Here is a 21,152-nt window from a genome sequence, read left to right as displayed (position 1 = left end):
CACTTCTGCAGCATCTTCCTCAACAGCACAAACTCTTTATTTACCCTGCACACGTGCACTCTGGAGAAGTGTGGGGAGGAGGTGCCCTTGGTGAAAAGGCTGTGGTGGAGAGATGATCTACAGCCTCTCTGCAGACACAGCTTGGAGCTGGGGGTGCCCCGGACACCCAGAGTCATGCAGCGGTGCTGAAGCATGGGCTGCTCAGAGCTGCCCTCTGTGCTTGCGCCCATCCCGCAATGCTCTGTCCCTCCAGGTCTACGCAGAGTCACGGTGAAAAACATGTGGTTTGGCTACGGGTCCCTGCAGCGCTGCCTGTCTGGTGCTGGCAGCGGTGCTGTGTTCCAGGATGCAGCTGCCTCTGATGGAGGACAGAAGTGAGTGAAGCAGAACCCCCCTCAACACCCCAGGGCTGCCCTCTTTGCACCGCAGGAGAATTAATTTCCAAGTCTGCGTTGTCTCAGTGACTCTGTTTCGGGGTCACCTCCACCCCTGCTCCATCCCATCCTGTTTGTCCTTGTCCAGTGTTCATGTAGAGACCAGACAATGGGAAGGGGCTCCCCGGTCGGTGCGCTGTGGAGGCAGAGGCCCTTGGCACACCTCGTCCCGAGCTGGGCAGTGGGGCTGCTGTGCCGTAGTGCACCGCCATGGCTCCTCTGTGGGGCTCCAGTTCCCCTGGGTTATCTGCTCTGCTGGGGACGGAGCCTCGGGGCCGCTGCAGGGTCCCCAAGGGCTGGGGCAGAGGCTGCGGGAGCCGGGCTGGCCCTGGGAAGCCGGGTGGGAGGCAGAGCCTCAGCTTTCCGGGAGCTGAACACTAGGTGGGGATGGCAGCCCGCACATCCCAGCGCCCGCACCGCTCCTGCGCTGGGCCTTTGCTGCGCCTCAGCTGCCACCCGCACAAGATGCTCCAGGGCCTCACCTGTACAGCCACCTCTTGCAGTGCTGGGGGGAGTGGTGGTGGTTTCGGGGTGCCAGGTTCTGGGAAGTTCTTTCTGCCCCGTGCCCAGGCCCTTTGCCGGCAGCACTGAAGCGCTTCAAAGGTGGCTCCAGATCTCTCCAGCTGCTTTGTATAACGTGAGATCCTGTGCGTCTTGTGGTTCCTGTGCCTGTGAGCTGCATGCTTTCCCTGACAGGTACCTGAGCACCGTGGTGGGCACTGCCGTCATCTCATCCGCTCTGCTCAGCGACTACCAGGAGATCAGCACGGCTGTGCGCTACCGCCTGCAGCACCGTGTCCAGGTACCCCGCGGAGGGGCTCTGCTCCCCCCCGCCTCCCCCGCCAGCGGCGTCGCGCAGCCTGACCCGGCAGGCTGTGCCCAGCCTCAGCCCGAGACCCCCAGAGCTCTTGGTCTTCAGGGTGTCCCATGCCCAGGCCTCTCACCTTGACTCCTCTTTCCCTGGGAAGGTGTTTGTCCCGTGCTGACAGGCCTTGTTGCAGCAGTCTGCATGCAGCACGCGCATGGTTGTGTAATCTCTTCTTCTCCCTCTCTGCCTGCAGGACCTTCCCGATAAGCTGGTGGGGCCTATTTGTGCCTTCTGGAACTTCAGCCTCAGGTGCCTTGTTTCAGTTCGGGTCCCCAGATTTAGGAGCTTTTATTTCCACTGAAAAGACACACATAACAATATAAATGTAATGGTAAGAGTAGGGTTCTGCAGTTCTTTGCCTGCTTTGCCTGCTGGCATCCTCTATCTGCTGGGGTAGAGTGCTCTCCTGGGAAGATTTCCTTTGAAAAAGTCACTCACAAGCAAGTGACCTTTAATGAGGTATATACAACTAAAATGGAAAGCCCTAGTTAATTATGATTGTTGTCTGCAACAAAGAAGGGTTGGTCCAAGATATATAGCCCAGCAGACATGCAGGACTCTCAGCCTCATAAATACTGCTTGGCATTGAGGTGTGGTTTTGCTGAATGTCACTGCAGTGAGAACACTGAGACTGTGATATATTATGTATTGGTAATTAAGTCATTCAAGTGCAGAAAAACTCCTTAGGGTCCCTGTTTTGTAACATGCATGGATCAGTTTGGGGAAGGTGGGAAGAGGGTGTTTTTGGAAGCAGATGGTTGCTGCACAAACAGTTCCAGTAACTCTGCCCTGAATTTGATCTTCCCTTGGCACTGGGGCCAGCTCAGAGGGGCAGTGCTGCCAGCGGGGACGGAGCTGACCCGGTGCAGCCGTGGTCCCTGCACAGGGAATTCAGATCCGGAGCTTTGCTGGCTGCCTGGGCAGCAGGGAGCAGCTGGCTGGAGACATGTCCTGGAGATCAGGGGCCCGGTGGACCTGCACCGGGAGCGTGGCAGGCCAAGCTGGTGCGGAGGATTAGACATGTCTGGTCCAGTGGTGCTCTTGGTGAATGTGCTGTAAAAGGAGCTCTTCCTGGAGCTGTGCAACTGCTGAGTTCTGTTTAAAGCGGTGGTGGCTGAACTGTGGTTTTTAATATAGGCATTGACACCAGACCTGGTTTTTTGTGCATGCCTGACAGGTAAGGCAAATATGCTGAGACACAAGATGAGCCAAAGGGAAGTTCATATGGAGACCTGTCTGATATCCTTTTCCTTGTTTCAACTCCGCTTCTTCTGGAAGAATGAACACCTTGGCTTTCCATTGATGTGAATGGTAATTTCCACGTGTTTTCTCTATTTTTTTGCTGCATGTTAGCCCAGATGCTGGTGGGATGTGGTCCACAGCTGGCTGCTCTGTGGTGACACCTCTCCCGGACTCCACTGCCTGTTTTTGCAACCACACCACAAATTTTGCTGTGCTGCTGCAGGTGTACGAGATGCAGGTAGGTGAGGAACCTTTATCCCTGTGGGGCGCATGCCAGAACTGCGAGCAATCTGTGCTTAATTTGTGGGGTTTTGTGTCTTCTGTTGTTTCATGGTTGGAGCAGAGGACTGCCAAAGAGGAGCTCACACTGCAGACCTTGACTTTTATTGGATGTGGAGTTTCCTTCTGTGCCTTGATTGTTACCTTCATTTTATTCTTGGCAGTTGGGTAAGAAAAGTCCAGACACTTGTAGCCTTCTCTGGATTAGTTTGTTTGCTATTTTGCTTCAGAGCAGGTATACAAGCAAGGTGTCCTTTGTCAGTGTGGGGTGATGCAGGTGCGTGGGGAGAGGCTGGGGAGCAGCACTGGTGGTTGGTAGCGGAGGGGAGGGAGAGGAGCGGTTGTTTTTGGCAAGGGAGGGGGTGCAGAGCTGGTTGTTTCTGTGGAGATGCTTGTGTGAGCTGTGCGGCCACCTGAGTGCCTGTGGGAAGATTGCTACCGATGAGAACGCTTACCCCAAAAGCTGCTCCACTAGAGTTTATTATAAAATAGAGGGAGCAAAGGCTGCTTCTTCAGTTGCCAGCCCTCCCGTGCCACTTGGCAAGCGCAGGGATCTGCCTTGTGAGCATGGCAGCGGCGCCTGCCACCTCCCCCTGGCTGCCTGTCCCCTGGAGCACTGCCCCAGGTCTGAGCAGCCGTACCCACGCGCGTCCCCGGCACCGAGCGCTCGCACGGCAGGGCAGTCCCTGCCTCGCTGGACCGTCGGCTTCGCAGTGGGTAGCAGAGAGATCGCAGGTCACTCGGGCAGGTCTGCACGGCCCAGCAAGGACTAGTGAGAACATGTGCACCCTTTCCCCTCTCTCCTTCCTCAGTGTCCCCAAGAGTGAACGAACAACTGTGCACAAGAACCTGGTCTTTGCGTTAGCTGCAGCAGAAGCTCTGCTCATGGTCAGTGAATTGGCCAAGACCAACCAGGTGAGCTCACCAGAAAGTGTCCTGCTCAAGCGCCATTGTCAGAGCAAACAGAACAGAAGTGTAGTCCTCTTATTAATGTTTCATGAATTACCTATAACTTGCATCTAGGAAAGAACTGTATCTCCGTGTTTGGAGGTATGCATGTATGCATTGTGCAAGCTGCCAGGAAAATTCACCTCTTCTTCTGACAGTTTGTTTCTGACAAAAAAACTTCTTCAGGAAATTTAAGTAGTTATAGAACAGCAGCATACATTTATGTCCCTTTCTGTGTCCTCTGCTACATCCTGGGGCTGGATCAAGCAGCTCTGAGATGAGAGACCTGCAAGGATAGTCCAAGAGCTGCAGGAAAAGATGCTATCAGTTCTGCCTTCTGTGATTTGAGATTCTCACATAGATGAAATGATGTGAGCTGCAGCAGTTGGACTATTCATGTGTTGCAATTTTAAGAACTCTTCCTGGTGCTTGTGAATGTTTAAATACATTTCTGCACATTCTGCAGCATAATTTGCAGGTTGCCCTCTTCCTCCTGACCACACACACTCAGAAGCTCCCAGAGAACTCCTCCTCCTGAAACGGTGATTTCTCTCCTCTCCAGGTGGTGTGTTTCATGGTCACTGCCTTCCTTCACCTCTTCTTCATGGCAGCCTTTTCATGGATGCTGGTAGAGGGGCTTCTGCTGTGGAGCAAAGTGGTGGCAGTCAACATGAGCGAAGACAGGAGAATGAAGTTCTACTATGTGACAGGCTGGGGTATCTACAGACTCCTCCCTGATGGGCAGTCAGAAAAATATGTCATTTTTTTTCTCTAGCAAAAGTTTCGGTAGGAGAGATTCCAGAATGTTTGGTTTGATTCAGTATACGAGTCAGGTACCACTGCTCTGCAGAGGCTTTCCTACCCTTATGTGTCAAATTGCTGGTCTTAGAATATATTTAGGGAGATAGAATTAATTTGAATAAGCTGGGTTTCATATCAAAGAGGAGCCTCTTCAGGTCAGTGCTCCTTGCAAAACACACACCTAGTTGGACATTGGACAACTGGTTCAAATATTTTGGATTGGTTTATGTCTTTGATTGTCCATTTTGTTAAAAAAGCAATCTGAGGAGTAAATTGCTTTGATCAGGGCTCAGGATGTGGAATGCTTTATACCTAGGAGAGTGATGCTGACAGCGTATAAATCTGGTCTTGTAGTGCCTGGACAGATTTCAGCTGCAGTAAATTGATGTTGCTCGTGGGGTTTCAGAGGCTAAGCTGGCTCACACCGGAGCGTGTCTGGTCGTGGGGATTTTGAAGCAATTGTCTAGAGCACAGCCGACCTGCATGGGTCATCTCTGCTTTTTCTGGGGTTTAATTTGTGATTTTTTGCTGCAGGCCTTCCTGTCGTTATTGTGGGTGTGACCCTTGCAACTTCCTTTAACAAGTATGTGGCAGACAACCACTGCTGGCTGAACGTTCAGACCAACGTCATCTGGGCCTTTGTGGGGCCCGTTCTCTTCATCCTGGCAGTAAGTATCAAAACCTGCCAGGAAGGTGTGATTCCTTCGTGTCTGGTTTCAGGAAAGCATTGCAGAGTCAGGGGCGTGAGCACTTCTCTAGCTAAGGTGCTTCCTCACAGGGCTCATTGTGCCTGCTGCTTTTATAGGAAAATTTCTGTTATGCTTTCTATATATTTTCACAACACAAATGAATCTCTTTATAGAAAAGAGTGCTTTAAGAAAATTTTGCTGACCAGTTCTCATATTGGCTGTTAAATTAGGAATGTAGATAAATGTGTAGGTTGACTGTAACACTGCCTTAACTAAAGGTCTGATTTTAATATGGGAACATCAGTGTCCTTGAGGTAGTACTAATATCACTAGACAGCACAGTGGCAGAAAAAGGTGCAATGTTTAAGGGGTCTAGAGTAGACACTTAACAGGGAAAACATTCTGTGGGAGAAGTTTTGAGATAAGTTTTATAGATGCTATACTTGTGTGGATAGCTCTATGAAATATTTTGCTCACTGCTTTTTCAGGAGTGATATGTTTCTCCCCAAGTTCTGACACTTAGTTATTGAGTTCACAGTAGAAAAGTCTCACCTAACTGGAGTTGAGATTACAGAAAGTTACTGGGTCCAGTGGCTCTTCTCTGACAGGTGAACACCTTCGTGCTGTTCCGGGTGGTGATGGTGACTGTGTCCAGTGCTCGCAGGAGATCAAAGATGCTGACGCCCAACAGCAGCCTGGAGAACCAGATTGGAATACAGATATGGTGAGCGGGGAGGTGGCTGGTTTTCCCAGCCATGGCTGCTCCGGGTATGAAATGGTGGGATTATGGTTAAGATGAGTCTTTGCCTTGGCAAAGTGAAAGGCAATGACTGGGGTGTCAGGGCAGAAAGGGTTTTCACCTCCAAGGTAACTGCATCACCCAGAGGTAGTGTCTCTGCTCTAATGTCTGTGCCGCTGAGAAGCCCAGCCAGCGCTTGCAGCCTGAGGAGCCCAGTGCTGGACTCCCACATCTGCACTCCCACTCCTAATTCTTAGCGAATGGGGATGGGGGACCCTTGGCAGCGCCTGCTGAAATCAAAGCTACCCTGGGCCCGTCGGCATCACCGGGAGCAGCAGTTTGGGTCTGGGGATGAGCAGTGCGAGCGCGTCCCCGTTGGCTGCAGTGGTGACCGCGCGCGCGGGACCGCGGGTCGCAGCGCCGAACCCGCTGCTGAGCTGTCTGCCCCTTCGCTGCCAGCCCGGCAGACATCCCCGCGGGGAGGAGAGGTAGCAGCTTGGGGTGTTTCAGGGAACCCAGGGACCCACCTGGATGTGCCCAGTTTCCATGGAATTTTATAGAGCTCCGAGCTGCAGAAGCGGCTCCTCTCCGCTTCGTAGAAAATTGCAGTTTGAAGGGGTTGTAACTGAATTTGTTTCACACCCATCCCGTCCTTAGCACTTGCGTGTGCCCCTCAGCAGGCTGCCAGCTGTAGAGAGCGCAGGGCGGTTGGCTTATTTGCTGTTATAAAGAGCATTTTTTATATGACTTTGGGACTTGGTGGATTGAAAGTAACGCTGGTGGAGATTACATACATGGGGAAGGAGAGGCGATGTGGACTTCTGTAATCAGTCAATATAGAGAGACCTCTAAAAAACTGCTGCTTGAGTCATTACTTTATCACCCTCTGTGAATCTTTATTGTTGTTAGCTGGCGCCGGATACCGCTGCTAGACACATTGTTCCCCTGTATCATAAATAAATTTTCCCAAATTTACCGAATCACGAAGATAGGGCATTGCTGGAGGGCAGAGTGACATCCATATGCTAATAAAACAAATACAGGAGCCCTCCTTGTAGCAGCAATTGGGGGCAAAATAGCTGTTTTCTCATGGCTAATGACGTCAAAGAGCTCCCTTCTTGCTCACTCTCAGTGATAAATAAAGAGCAGGGCTGGCACACTGGGGGCTGGGAGGTGGAATGTTTGGTTTTTCCCCTCTTAACTAATTTTGTGTGCAAAGGAATTTGTTCCATAGCTACCATCTTGGGTGCCTCTTGGTGGCCACATTGAAAGCCACTTGCTGGGGTAGGAGAGCTGTCTCCAGCATGAAGGCAAGGCAATTTTCTTCTAAACTACAGGATACGGGCCGGGGTGTTCCTAAACCTGGGGAGCTCTTTCCAGGGCAGATCCACTCCTGTGCTCTGTAACGTTGTGCAGCTGCCCCGGGCAGCTCGTGGCGAGACCTGGGGCAGGGTCTGCAGAGCCGAGCAGGCTGTTTGGCAGGCTGGGGAGCTTTGCCAGGACACTCTGGGCTCAGGGATGTGGGGCACGACAGGGACCTCTGTGCAGAGCTGGTGGCTGGGGGGGGGGCTGCCAGTCCACAGCGTTTCGGCTTCGAAATCCACCTGGGTAACCCTGAACTCTTCTTCCTGACAGGGCCACAGCCAAGCCCATCCTGGTGCTGCTGCCGGTGCTGGGGCTGACGTGGGTGTGTGGGGTCCTTGTCCACCTCAGCATCGTTTGGGCCTATGTCTTCATCGGGCTGAACTCCCTCCAGGTGAGTCCTGTACCGGGTGGATCCTCACATCACGGCCAAGCAGGTATCCGCGGTTTCTTGTGCTTCAGTGTGCTCTACCTGTCCTAACACTCAGGGACATTGGTCAGCTCTGAAGCCCAGCCCAGCTTTCCCACGCCGCCGTGCTGTTTTGTCTGAGGAAACTAAGTTCATGCTCCCAGGATGTGAGATAGAGCCCTGGAGACCTTGTTCGCCTAAAGGCCCTCCAGCACCAATCTCTGGAGTGTCTTACTGGTGCCGCAGCTTTCCAGTTCAAATGTAGTTTCTCATGTTAGATTTTCTGACATTAGCATGGTTTCAAAATGAGAATTCCAAACTGACGTGCTTGTAAGGAACTTCATTAGAGTTTGGATTTGGTCGTTTAATGGATAATTAAAATGGTAACTCTCCGGTTTAATGGAGCAGACATCCCAGGTACTTTTTGAGCCTCGTTCCTACAGGGCAGGGATGGGCTGTGTGTGCCAGCATCACCGTCAGAACAGGGCTGCTCACGGAGAGCGTCTCAAAGACGACCTCCAGCCATAGCGTGCTTGTTTGCTGCTTGGATGGTGTGTATTCTAAGATGAGTGGTTTTCATCTGGTTCATGTTCATACATACTCAGAGGCTCTGTGGGATCTGTGTCCTATGAACTGTAGACAGTTACAGTTCTGTGTCCTAAGAGCTGTACCGGCAGAACCACCTTCCCTTCACCTGCAAGACCGCTTTCCTGCAGGGAGGTGAGAAGAATTAAGAATCGAGGATTGAAAATACTTACCCCCTAAAATCTGTATTGTCTGCAGCCCATGCAGCTGCTCCTCAGGGATGCTCCCAGTGCCTGGTGAGAGGGGCACTGGAATCTGATGGGATGCAGGACTGCTCGGTGGAACAGACTGGGATGTCGGCTGGTGGTCAGAGCCTCGCACGGGGGGGCTGGCAGTGCGTGTACTCATTCTAGCTCTGACTTGCAAGACCTTGGCTGAGTCATGTCATCTCCTTCAGCCTTTTCATTCTTCTTCAAGTAGCATCTGACTACATTTGTAAGGCTGTTTGCTTGTCCTGGTGTCTTCCAGGGCCATGGCTGTGACTCCTGAATGCTACCATACTTCAGAATCATGCTGTTAATATGTTAGTATTAATAGGGATCTCTACAGAACAGAAAGTAGCCATGGTGTGTGAAGCAACAATTAATATTTGCTTCTAAGTTTACTGGTTTCATCAAAAGGGTTTAAAACTTTAATCAGCCTGTATGTGGTGAAGAGATAGAAGCAAATTGTCTTAGTCACAGCAGGCAGGGGTGCTCGGTTCTGCCCCGAGGCAGGGCAGTTCCCAGGACCTCAAGACACTGAACCTCAGGGACCAGCGGGGACAGAAAGAGCCAGACCCACAGTTCAGAGCATCAGCCCCCTTGCTGGCAGGAGCTGCCTGTACCCTGAGAGCAGGCAGCTGTAGATGGAGCCAGAGAAGCACCGAACGCCCCTGCTCCTGCCACAGCCGGGGGGGGGGGGGACAGGCCGGGGGGCTCTGGGGCCGGGAGCTGGCTGGGGGGGGACAGCCCAGGGGCTGACTGTGCCGCACAGGTAGTGCCTGGGCACACGCAGCCAGTCCTGTCCCTTTGCACCGGATGGTCACTGACATATTTTTCAGAGTCCCTTGCCCAGTGCTTGAGGACAAATCCTACTCCAGGGGATACAAGTCAAGAGAGCAGTGTGGGGCACTGCCCTCCAAACCGTTGGGATCCAAAGAGTTCTCCACCCTCATCTCCCTTTTTTCTTTGGATCCTGTAGAAACTGGCTCCAGCTGTAGCTTTCACTTACAGAGCAGCAGAGTTTGCAGTGCTTCCCTCTGGCATACTTGGCTGGTTGCAGCGTAGCATTGGCCCAGCTCTCCAGGGGTGAAAGGCAGGCGTTATCCCCACGTGCACGAGATGGGGGGTTGCTCCAGGGATGTTCTGCCTGTGGCTGGCGCTGGTCCAGCGCCGGGTGCTGCTCACGCACATCCGCCGGCTCTCAGATGGGGATGTTCCAAGGCCAGACAAGGGCCGCCTATCTGCATCTCTGCCATTAAGGATATCAGAAGGGTGGCAGGAGGCCTGTCCTAACTGTGATTAAATATAACATCAGTTCTCCTTGCCCCCTCATGCCATGCTTAGGTTCTTGGGCAGAAGAGAACTCCCGGCTCAGTGCTGTGAAGAAATGAGGGGAGCAGAGCTGAGAACAGCACCAGCGTCTTTTCATTAACAGAAAAAAAAAACGTTTCTCAGATTGGGTGAACCCCATCAACATCAGCAGAGAGGCAGATCAGAGCACAGCATCCCAGCACCATCCTGGCAGTCTTCCTCTGCCTTGCTGCAGTGTTCGTGCTGTAAAAACATGAGCACGTATATCACACCTGATACCGGCGGGGTCCTGCTGAGGGTCTCAGGCTTGGGCAGCCTTCGGGAGAGAAGTACTGCTTTCCAGTAGCACTCAGGGCTGTTCTTCCCTCCGCAACCCAGGACTGGCAAGGGAAATCCCACGACACGTTCCCTGGTTCAAACCCCTTGACTGTGGCCTGCCTACATCCTCCACGGCTGGCTCAGCCTTGGATTCATCGCTGATGCTGGCAGCGGGGCTGTGGGATGCTGGCTGTGGTAGCACGGGTGCTGGGCTTAGGGGGTTTTTGGGACAAGGAATAACTCCTGAAATGGATTAATAAATGTGCCCTCTGGATGACACATCTCCCGAGACTCTCTCTCACAAACCATGACAATGTCCACCTTGGGTGAGATAGGAGCTGAGGTGTTTGTGTGTTCAGGATTGGTTTTTTTCCCTTGCTTTCTAAGTTACTGCAGCTTTTGTTTTTCATATTTCTCCCGAAACTCGGTAGCAGGCGTGGCTGTTGTGTGGACAGGCAGTTGAGGGTTTGCCCATGGGTATGCTGTGCTTGTTTGCCTCTGCCCCTTCACTACCAAGTTCAGGTCAATTTGCAGATTACCCCAGAGGAGAAACAGGGATGCTGGTGGGAAGCTGTGGAGTTGAGAGAAGGCAGGGACAAAGCTGTCCCATTTCAGCCCCTTTGCTGAGTGTCTTATGGATCGCCTTGGAATTTCCTTTAAGGCCACTGCGCTTCTTCATGCACGAGTCTTGTGCAGCAAAGTTTTGCTGCTGTGGTTGTTTGTTTGTTTGACCGCTTTTCTGTTTTTCTGCGGAAACCAAAGCCTCTCTTCAAGGTTACTCTGTGCGTCGACACCAAACATGACAGCTCCTTCTCCAGCCAGGCAGCACAGGAATTCAACTGAGTGACTGAAAAGCAATGGGGAGCGGTGCTGCGGCAGCAGTGGCTGCTTGTGATTCTGGAGGTGGCGGCACCAACGCCCTGCCCAGCACCCAACGCTGGGCCGGGGTGCCCGCTGTTAGGAAACACTTCAGGTAAAACCAGCTGCCTGCATTTGAGCTCGGAGAGCGGGGAGGCTGGTCAGCGCCGGGACTTACAGAGCCACTCACCCGCCTCCGGCGAGGGGGGAGCGGGAGGTGGCGTTGCTCCCAGCTGGGGCGTGCGGCGCGAAGCGGGACGTGGTCGCCGGACAGACGGACGCCAGGAGGGAGCGTCCATCCCGCCCCGTGGGCCCCGGCACGTGCTGTGCTCTGGGCTGTGGGCGCCCAGCGCCTGCCCCGCCGTGCGTGGGGGGCGCCGGGGGCCGGGGCCTCGCCGGCAGAAGATGGCGGGGGGCCGGGAGCGGGCTCCTCCACAGCCGCGGCTCCGCTTCCGCCCGCAGCTGGGCCTCCTCTCCTTCCTCGCTCTCCTCCCAGCCGACCCACCCCCCCCCCCGCCCCGTGCTCATCCAGAATGATTATTTCAAGTTAGACCTGCCTTGGCAGCCGGACCAGAAATCTGGTCTGGGGGAGTGACCAGCATTGCTGGCTGAAGGACAGGTCATGGCACGGCGCCAGGGTACCGCTACCATCGCGCCTGCCAAGAGCGCGCAGATGAAGAGCAAGGCTCATTGAAGACAAGATGGATTACTTTTCTTGCTGCAGCTGATTTATCTAGCTGCGATAACAAACACCCCACAGATATAACATAAATCTGGTGGGCCAGATAGGGCTGCCTTACGGCCAAAAGCGTTGGTCTGGAGCTGTAATTAGCCCCAGGCTGTGGCCTCCAGGCAATGCTCGCTCTGGCCCTGCCCTGGGCACTTTCCCTGAGCGCATCCCGCGTCAGCCCCGGGCACAGCGCCGTGGCCGAGCGTTTGGTCATGGCAGAGCCCGTCGTTGCTCGCTGGTCCTTGGTCTGTGCACGCAGCAGCACTGGGGCGGTGAGCAGGGAGAGGGTGGCCAAGACTGTGCTGCCGGAGCCCCGGCGTGCTGGCGGGAAGGATGGTCCAGAGTGGGGCTGAGCAAAGCCCCGGGGTCCACACCCCACTGAACCTGGGTCCTGTTAACGCTGTGGTCTGTCACTCCTTGGGACAGAGGAACTGTCCCAACATCACGCTGCTCTTGGTCTGCAGGAGGCTGGTGAAAGCCCCCCCGGGGGTCAGTGCTCGGTGGGAAGGGAGGTGTCTGCTTCCCAGATTTCAGTTCCCGTAGCAATTAATTCCGGGTGGTCTCTGCTTTTGAGATGTGAAGGTGTTTCCTGGGGGATCTTGCATGCACAAGTGAATGGGAGTGTGGGAGAGCTTCAAGCTCGGGAAGCTGAGTGCCCAGTGAGAGATACTGTCCCCAAATGAAATGGGGGGAGAGGAGAAGGAAGAGGGACTGGGGAAGGGACTGCCTCTCCTTTGGACTCTCTGTGAAGAGCCTGGTCTCAAGTGTCGTTTTAAGAAAAGCCCTTCCTGCCCGGCTGTCCCTGCCTGTGCTGTGCCCACCATCTGTGCCTCTTCCCCTTAGCCTGGGTCTTCACCCATTCTGGTGCTCATCAAACTCATTTCCTCCCTTGCAAAATAGCACAAACCAGCTGTACATCTCTAACGCTTCCTGTGCTCTCTCCTTTTCAGGGCCTGTACATTTTCCTGGTCTATGCAATCTATAACAGCGAGGTAAGTGACTGGTGCTCAGTCACTCATCGCAGCAACTGTTTATTAGCAGTCCCGGGGGTAGCTGGGGTTGTAGTAGGTGCAACAGGCAGCATAGCTCCCACTGTGCTTCTGGAACAGCGGTTGCTTTCTCTCTATGACTTGCTGGAGGATCTCTTGCTCTCCTTAGCTGCTGTGGCCCTCTCTAATGTCCTTGCTCCACTCCAGGTGAGGAATGCCATCCAGAGGATGAAGGACAAGAAGAAAGCACTCTCATTCACAGTAAGTTGCAAGGGAGCCCTGCTGCCCCCTTCGTTCATCGTGCACCCGCCAGAGGAGGGGCCTAGGTGCGTGTTAGGACTCCTTTGAAGAGATGATGTTGGAAAGAAGTCTTATTTTTCTTACGTAGGGAGTGTGGCAGAGGCTGTGTCCCTTCTTTGCAGTCCTGTTGGACAACGCAGACCCAAAGCTAATCTACCCTGATTAGGCAGCAGCCTGCTGTACCAGGGTGGGGTGGGAGTCAACGTCCCAGGAGTCACAGCACAGATAAAATAGATCTTTAAAATTGGACCTGGATCTAGCAAAGACTCGTGTTGCAATTTTTACTGCCCTGTACCTCTTCCCTGTCATCACAGAACTGCTCTCATCCCACCAACTACCTGTCAAGTCCAAGAAACACAACCTCCTGGGAGACAGGGAAACTGAGTCCTCCTGCAGCTGAGAGTGCCGTGTCGAGCCCTGGGCAGAAAGACCCTCCAGTGAAGAACATCACCAACAGAGGTAAAGAGGGTTGTCACTGCTGTTGGCCCAGGCTGTGTGATGAGACCACAGTAAAATATTACTCCCAAGGCTTGAATTTGAGTGCCCGTTCACTTGGCACTGCGATAACTCGTGTGCACACTGTGCCTGTGTGAGCACTCGGAGAACAGTGCTGCATGTGCAGCACGGGATGAAGGATTCCCAGGGAAGGCAGGACCGCGTGCACATGGGTCTCAGAGGGATCGGGTTCATGCCTGCAGCCTGGCCGAGCATGGGCATGAGGGTCTTATCACCATGTTATGCAGCATTGCATTCTCTTGTGTCAAGAATCCATGTTTGTGTCTTAAAATGAATTTTCTGGAGAAGGGGAGGCAAAGGTGGCAGTAGGAAATAGGGGGTTTAGCTTTGGAGAAAAAAGGTGTTTCATGCTCCAACCAGTCTGTGGGTGCAATTATGCAGGTAACATGTTTGGTCCTTTTGCTTCAGTGGGAGATACTTAGGGGACACAAAGCACCAAGTTCTTGGTAAAGCATGAATATTTCCACTCTCTAGTCTCCAAACTTATTGTGCTGCTTCACCCCCTAGGAAATTTTGGAGCCAAAATTCCCATGGGGATTTCATCGATTATGTCACCCGAGAGACCGGTATGTAACGTCTACTGTTATTCTTCCACCTTCACCCACACAGAGAGCGTAGCAGTTACATGGGAATGGTGTCTGATGGTTCCATCGAGAGGCTGGGACTCAGGGCACCTGGCAGTGTCACCAGCTCTGGCACAAATTCAGTGGTTTATGTTGAGCGAGTCTGGGAAGCTGCCCGACTCACCACCCTGTGCCCCCTGAGGGTAACGCTGATCCCCCCTGCCCCGGGGCGTTACAGACGTCGCTGAGTGTCAGGGAGGGGCCAGGCAGCGTGTTCACACAGCATCCGTGCTCCTCCCGGGGACCCGACCAGACACACGGCCTGCTGTGTGAACCAAGGAGGTTTTGATACACCCCCTGAAGACTCTGCTTTATTAAAATACTTACGTGCTATTAGCAGCATATTGATTTAAGTCATTTAAATCATTTGAGATGTGTGTTTTCGTGCCCACTCCTGGTAGTCAAGCCAGACGCGGCTGTTTGCTGTCTTGTGTAGGAGCGTGAGATGGGGGGCGAGGTGGGCTGGCGGGCAGGGGCTCCGGGCCAGTGGCCACCCTGGGCTGGGCTGCGAGGGCAGGAGGCAACTGCCCGAGCTGGGGCTGGCTGGGCAGGGGCAGGAGGCTGAGGGCAGCAGGGAGGGAGCGTGTCCCGCGGGCAGGAGGCTCAGAAGGGCCGATTTCCAAGGCGAGAGCTCACCCCGAGCTGATGGGGAGCCAGCCCCGCTGCCGTGCCGGGAGGGCGGTTGGAGCAGGAGTGTACGTGAACAGAAGGAGCCCGTGAATTTGAGCCAGTAAAGCACCAAGCGGAGGTCGGTATGGATCAAGGCAGGAGACATCCCCCAGGGACAGCAAATTAAAATCAGGCAGCAGGGGCTTGCTGGCCCGGCGGTGGGCGAGCTGCGTCTGTCCAGGGAGGGCTGGCGGGGCCGTGCTGCCTGCGGGAGCGAGTCTGATGCAAAGCTCAGTGAGGCATGGCCTAAAGTAGGGAACAATTTAAATTTTACTACTCTGATACCACTTCCATCTCCCACTATTGAAATGATCATCAGTCCTTGTGCACTTGACATACAAGTGCTGTAATTTCCTCAGAATAAAATCCAACACTACTTTCATGTGAGTCTCTCGCTGAAGGATCTCTCTCTCCCTCTCTAATATTTATCCTTTGAAAACCTGTGTCACATAGACAGCTCTTATTTATCCAATAGATAATACTTCTATAGCTGGCATATCGTTTTGAAGCCACTCAATAAAATCCATATTTTCATCTCTCATGATTTATATTGTGGTTAATGCCATTCCTCCCCTCGTGCTGAACGCCGACTGGGATTCATTTGCAGGTGATGCTTTTCTCAGCCAGCCAGGTGCTGGCTGTGTAAACTGGGACCAGGGCTAAGCTCCTGGCACCAGATGTGAGACGTGGGCCAAAGGGATTAGCCCAGGGGCCTGAGTTTCCTAAGGCAGGGAGCATTAGGAGGCAGCAGATCTTCTAAATGCCAAGGCCGTGGCATTTCCTAGCAGGCAAAGACAGCGCTTTCCTCCGTGTGAGGGTCATTGAGGGCTTTGCTGTATCTTTGCTGCATAAACATTGCATTTTTACTGTTCTTGTTTGCTTTCTAACTAATGTGGATGCAGCAAAAGGCGAGAGCCTGCCTGGGGAGAGGGGGCACGGCCCCTTGCCCGCGCAGATCTGCGCTGCGGCAGCGCAGCTTTTGGTGTGAGCCCCACGGTGCCCAACCAGCCTGGGGGGTCCATCCGAGCCCCGTGTTCACCGCAGAGGTGGTCTGGGGGTGCTACCCTCCCCTGAGTAGGTGCTGCTTTCTGTACTCGTTACTTACGTAAGTCAGTGCTGTTTTTCCTGCTCCCTGGCTAAATGAGTCATGGCACTCGCTGCAGGAGCGGTGAATTAAGAATGTCACTGGCAGCTGCACAATAGTTTGGATGAAGAGAAGATGCTACTTTAAAACGTTTGAAAACACTTAAAATGACAAAACACTGAGCGAGTGAAGATACAAACACAGACGAGATGTTCTTTGTGTTTCTGCTTTTTTAAATGTTGTTTGGTGATATTTATTGCTGTTGGGCTGGGAGCAGGAATTTCACACCTCAGAGAGCACTAACCATCACTTCAGCGCAGGGTGCGGGCTTGTGCATGCTCTTTCCACCACAGCACAGGGGCGGAAAGTTCTCTCTCCTCTTCTCCTGGATTTTCCTGTGGTCTTCAGCCTGGTGTCCAGCCCGCTGGGTCACCCCGGGGCTGGCGTGCGGCGTGGGGTGGCAGCTCCCTGCCGAGGGGTGCGGCCGTGTCCAGGGGCGCTCGGCAGCGTGCCCGTCCCTCGTCCCTCGGGGACTGGGATGAAGGCTCCAGTTCCCAGCCTGGGGCTCAGTGGGAGGGAGAGTGCGGTGTGGCAGCTGGGTGCTGGGGGGAGCCAGCAGCAAAGCGATCAGGCAGGTGCCTTCTGCTAACAAATGTTCTCCCCTCTTTCAGGCTGTAGAGCTGACAGCGTTCAAATCCTCAGGTAACATTTGCCTACATCATTTCCTTTGCTTTTTGTTACTGCTGATACTGGTTTCGGTGGTTGCGTGGTGGAGTGCTGCCCAGAGGGCAGGCGATGTTTGCTCAGGCTTCAGGAGGCGTTTTAGTTTCAAACTGCCCTGGGGGGTGCAGTCCTGGCAAGGCTGTTGGGAGATCCGTGTCCCCCCTGAACCGATGAGGGAGAGGAGGGGTATGAAGCGCTGCCGGTGCTGCCTGCGCTGCCTCTCCACGGCCGCACTGGTGGCTCAGCCCAGGCACAGTGGGGAGCTCAGCCGAGGGTGCCCGTCTCGGGGCACCCACCTGGTTTCTCCCACATCCTTGCACCTTTTCTTGCTCCCGGGGCCCCTCCGCAGCGGCGGGGCTGCAGGTCGCAGCCCTCGGCCGGCAGCAGCGGCACCCCTGCGCGGCCGGCCCCCGGGGCGCAGTGGGGACCGGCACGCCTCGCTGCTTGGCGAGACCTGGGCTGCTTTCAGGGGTGGCAACAGCTCTTTGCGGCCACGGGGTATTGCACACCAGCAGCTGCTGCAGAAAGCACTGGCGGGTGTTAGAAGTGCCTTGCTCCCAAAGAAGGGAAGCCGGGGAAGGTGGGGTGTTCAGACAGGGCTGGATTTACGGGCTTAAGAGCAGCCATTTAGCTTCTTCTGTTTCAGGCTGTAGAAAGGCCAATGTCACCATGGAGGTGGGTAGAATTAAAACCAGAAATCCCTCCTAAGCCCCGGACCTCTGCTCAACTCCTGTTCTGGGGTGAGGCCGGCCAGCCACAGCTCCCTGCTCCCTCCCCAACTTCCCTGCCTGCCGTTGGGCAAGTCAGCAGCTCCTCCAGGCACAGGTGTAGCGTATTTAATTTAATTTTGTTTACCGAGTACTGCCAGCACTCTCAGTGCAGTCTCTGGATGGGGTCACTCAAGCAGACAGTGCAGCGAAGCAGCACCGGGGGTGGATTGATATTCTTTTTTCTGCATTGTTACATTTTCTTTTGTCAAAGGAAGCAGTGCATTAGCAGGTTTCTGATTTTGCTCCACATTAAGCATCTAAGCAGGGCATGCTTAGACTATTTTCGAGACGATGCCACCCAGAAGCATTGCAGCTTTCCTCCCCACAGTGGACACATGAGCAAGGCAGAAACGGTGGCACCCGGGAGTGAATGTGCTGCGGCATTTCAGGCGCAGGAGCCGGGTCTCAGAGGCAGCAACACCTACACCTCCCCCAATCCCGCCCTCACCTGCTCCTGCGTATTTTAATCTAGCCACATGTGTAATTAAACGCCAGCTGTGCAAAGAGGCGGGTTGTTTAGTTTGGTTTTGTTTTCTCAGGTAAGCTCTCAGTATATTTTTACAAGCCTGGGTCTGCCCAGGGGCGGTGGGGAGGCCGAGCTGGGCTCGGTGCCTGTCCCCTCGTGCACGACGGCCGTGGCAGCGGCTGGTGGGTGCAGGGCAGGGCTGTGCACGGCCACCCTCTCTGCTAGCACCGAGAGCGGCTCCTCGCGCGCCCCGGAGCGAGGGAGCCCTCGGTTGGGCACTCCTTCAGCCTGGGGTGAACGAGAAGATCTCCTTGAACCAGAAGAGCACTCCTCTGCACACTTGTGGATGTGCAAGCCGGCGTGCGGCACAGCGCTGGAGCCGGCCACGCTACGCTGCTCCGAGGCGCTGGGCTCAAAGACAAGTGCTTCCAGCCATTAGAAGAAAAAAAGGAATAAAAGGCAGCAATGCCCAGCTGTAGTAATGCCTGGAAGAGCCCAGGGCAGCTCAGTGGTGCACAGGTTCCCATCTTCACAGCTTGTTCAACAGAGCAAAATGCTGGGTAGCTCTCGGGGATAGCAGCTGCCAGGGGCGGCAAACCATAAACCTGTGCGTGATGATGAGCAAGAGGCAAATCATTTCAACGCAGACACGGCTTCCCCTCTCCTATTAGATTTCTCCCAAGTAGTTTAATGAAAAGAGACATATTTCGCTCCAAGTACCTTTATCTGAAAATTTCTAGCCAGCTCTAACGAAAATTGTGATGTACTAGCAGCAGGCTTGCAGGAGCTCACACAGAGACCCAGGAGGAGCCCACCCGCCCCGCAGTCCGGGTAGAGCTGGTGGGCAGGAGGGGCCCTGGGCACCGGTGGGAGACTCAGGGCTTAAGCGATTTGCTCAGAGTCCCCCAGGAAAGCTGGGCTGGATCTGGGGTGGGATCCACCTCCTGTCTGTGCCAGCGCCTCAGCCTTGCTCTTGTGAGAGCAGTGGGCATCACGCCGGCTCCAGGGGCAAGAGGTGGCCTGTGGGTCTGGGGGGGGTGGGGGGTGGGATGGGCTCCCAGCGGTGCGTTAACACGTGTGAGGATGAGGGCGGATAAAATCCAGGTAAACCCCAGGCCAGTTTCAGAATCACAGAAACGAGGAGTTTTGCAGCGTGGCTGTGGCCGGGAGGCAGGCGTAGGCTCCCTCCCCACCCCCAATATTAGGGCTCCCCCCCCCCCCCTCCAAGGACTCAATGCACTCGGAGGGGCCGCACGTTTCTGCAGTAATGAGCTCCAGCCCAGCTGTACAAAGCTGTGTGTTGCAGCGAGCACACTGCCCAGATTCATTACACCCTTTATGTAAGCAGGGGATGGCTGGGGGGGGGTTCACATATTTGCACAAACAATAAGTACCGTCTTCCTTGTCTTGGCAAACAAGAGCTCCAAGAGGCCTCCACATCCTCCAGCTCTTCAAGTGATGGCTGCTTTGTTTCCCCACGATAATTTCATTATTCTGTTTGAATACATTTATATGTTGCTAAGCCACACATAGCAACATGGATCTTGTCTCCACGGCCCAGCCTTTCTCTGATCAATATTGAGTAATTCTGCAACTCTCACCATACCGCGTTAAATAAGATTGGGTTTAAAATAATAAGGAAATTATGAGTCTTTGGGATTCAAACCCAGTAAAGCACATGAGTTGGCGAAATGCAGATCCTTCCCACGCCGACCCCGCCGGGCCGCCCTGCGGTGGGATCGCCGCTGCCATCCGTGCCACGGTCCTTCCCGACAGGCAGAGGGAATTTTATGCCCCGATGGAAGGAGGTCCAGCCCATGCGACATCAGTGCTCTCTGCCACAGTAGCACTGGTATTTTCATTAAATCCCATTTAAACCTCATTCTTCAGCTCGGAGCTTGGCGGTGTGCACAGTGGGCTAATTCCTGAGCAGGGGGGAGGAGAGGTTTCTCCTTACAGCCCCAACCCCGTGCACAGCGGCTGCTTTGGCTCCCTGCTGTAAGAACTTTCTTTCAGAGACCCCTGAGGCAGCAGGCGATGGGCACGGCTGGCCATGCTCCATCCCACACGCGCTGTCCTGTGGCAGGTTTGGGCCGTGCTTCCTCCCAGCGTGTACCCGCTGCCCCAGGAGGGACCCCTGCCCTCCCCTCCCTGCCGACACAGCTGAGACCATCTCTCTTTTGCTTTAGGTTTCTGAGAAGTTTCTGGGTGATGGGCCCACAACGCTGAGGCTCTTCCAACAGCCGGGAGGACGGCAGGTCGGGGGAGCTGGCTTCCGTGGGGAGGGCTGTCCCAGCCCAGGCCGAGCTGTTAGCCCTGCGCTTCTTCCTAGCAGCATGTGCGGACAAAACCAAGGCAGGACTGGGGTGGCTTCATCTCTTGCTGGAGATTGCCCCGCTCCTCCCCAGGGGCGGGCAACCAACAGGCAGGGACTGGTCGTGACTCCTGCCCGGCCTGCCTGCTGGCCCGGGGGCCCCCGTGGCTCGGGCAGCCTTTGCCGGGGTAGCCGAGCTTGACCTGGCGCAGCGCGGCCGCCAGCCGCCCCGCGGCACCGCCGGCAGCGGGGGGTTGTGGCTGGGTGCTGTGGCTGCCAGCAGCGCTTGTTTAGCTTGGGGACCTGCAGCAGGGGGCAGGGGAGCAAGCCCCGCTTTGCCGCAGCAGCCGTGCCCGGGTGCGTGCCCGCGGTGCCGTGCTGGCGAGGACAGCTGCTGTCCCCGGCCCCGCCGCGCCGCGCTGCCGGGGCAGGGCTGGGGATGAGCCTCCTGGGAAGCACATGCACCAAGGAAGACAGCAGCTGGCTTCAAGTCTTTTCTAAACCAGCTGACTTCAATAGCATCTTCTGCTGTTTAGGACAAGAATCCTCCTCCTGCTCCTCCCAGGGCTCCCGCCGGGCTGGCGTGGCCCCTGGCCACAGGGGTTATGGTTTCTCTCCCTCCATTCTTTGCATCCGACTGGTTCCCCTGTTACCTCCCTAGCATTTAGAGCACGTAAAGCGTGTTGGTTCTTTTGCTGATTATGATGACAGTAAATGCTGAATTTAAAAGCCACCTCCTCTCCTTGTTGCAGTGTTTCCATGGGAGTGGGCTGGCGTTCGGGCGCGGCAGCGTGCCCTGGCTTTGCGCGGCTGAAGGCAGCGGCGGGCGGTTTGGCCGCGGTGCAGGGACCAGGGCGCCGCGCGCTCCCGTGCGCCGTCCCCGGCGTTGCGCTGCGGTCCCTGGTCTCGGCACAGCAGGAGC

At 54.8% G+C, this 21,152-nt stretch overlaps 1 protein-coding gene across 6 annotated transcripts in view; it reads left to right on the top strand.

Moving 5' to 3' along the window:
• Nucleotides 1-20,963, top strand: part of ADGRD2 (adhesion G protein-coupled receptor D2) — a 29,381-nt gene extending 8,418 nt beyond the window's left edge. For 3 of the 6 annotated variants that reach the window (XM_042786855.1, XM_042786852.1, XM_042786853.1), the window contains 15 exons: nucleotides 254-374; nucleotides 1,131-1,236; nucleotides 1,496-1,551; nucleotides 2,656-2,782; nucleotides 2,888-2,991; nucleotides 3,636-3,738; nucleotides 4,334-4,487; nucleotides 5,107-5,240; nucleotides 5,870-5,985; nucleotides 7,636-7,756; nucleotides 12,727-12,768; nucleotides 12,973-13,026; nucleotides 13,380-13,524; nucleotides 14,089-14,147; nucleotides 16,629-17,798. In XM_042786855.1, coding sequence (XP_042642789.1) covers nucleotides 254-374; nucleotides 1,131-1,236; nucleotides 1,496-1,551; nucleotides 2,656-2,782; nucleotides 2,888-2,991; nucleotides 3,636-3,738; nucleotides 4,334-4,487; nucleotides 5,107-5,240; nucleotides 5,870-5,985; nucleotides 7,636-7,756; nucleotides 12,727-12,768; nucleotides 12,973-13,026; nucleotides 13,380-13,524; nucleotides 14,089-14,147; nucleotides 16,629-17,297 — 2,111 coding nt within the window. In that variant the 3' untranslated portion in view covers nucleotides 17,298-17,798. Of the gene's footprint in view, nucleotides 1-253; nucleotides 375-1,130; nucleotides 1,237-1,495; nucleotides 1,552-2,655; nucleotides 2,783-2,887; nucleotides 2,992-3,635; nucleotides 3,739-4,333; nucleotides 4,488-5,106; nucleotides 5,241-5,869; nucleotides 5,986-7,635; nucleotides 7,757-12,726; nucleotides 12,769-12,972; nucleotides 13,027-13,379; nucleotides 13,525-14,088; nucleotides 14,148-16,628; nucleotides 17,958-19,875; nucleotides 19,887-20,105 lie in introns of those variants that run through there. The other 3 variants (XR_004405648.2, XM_032982814.2, XM_032982804.2) reach the window with 3 other exon arrangements.
• The last annotated feature ends 189 nt before the right edge of the window (nucleotides 20,964-21,152 follow it).

The sequence above is a fragment of the Tyto alba genome, unplaced genomic scaffold (genome assembly GCF_018691265.1).
Source record: "Tyto alba isolate M040663 unplaced genomic scaffold, T.alba_DEE_v4.0 Super-Scaffold_11, whole genome shotgun sequence".
Lineage (NCBI taxonomy): Eukaryota > Metazoa > Chordata > Aves > Strigiformes > Tytonidae > Tyto > Tyto alba.
Note: the sequence above shows the minus strand (reverse complement) of the source record. Positions and strands in the feature narration are given on the sequence as shown.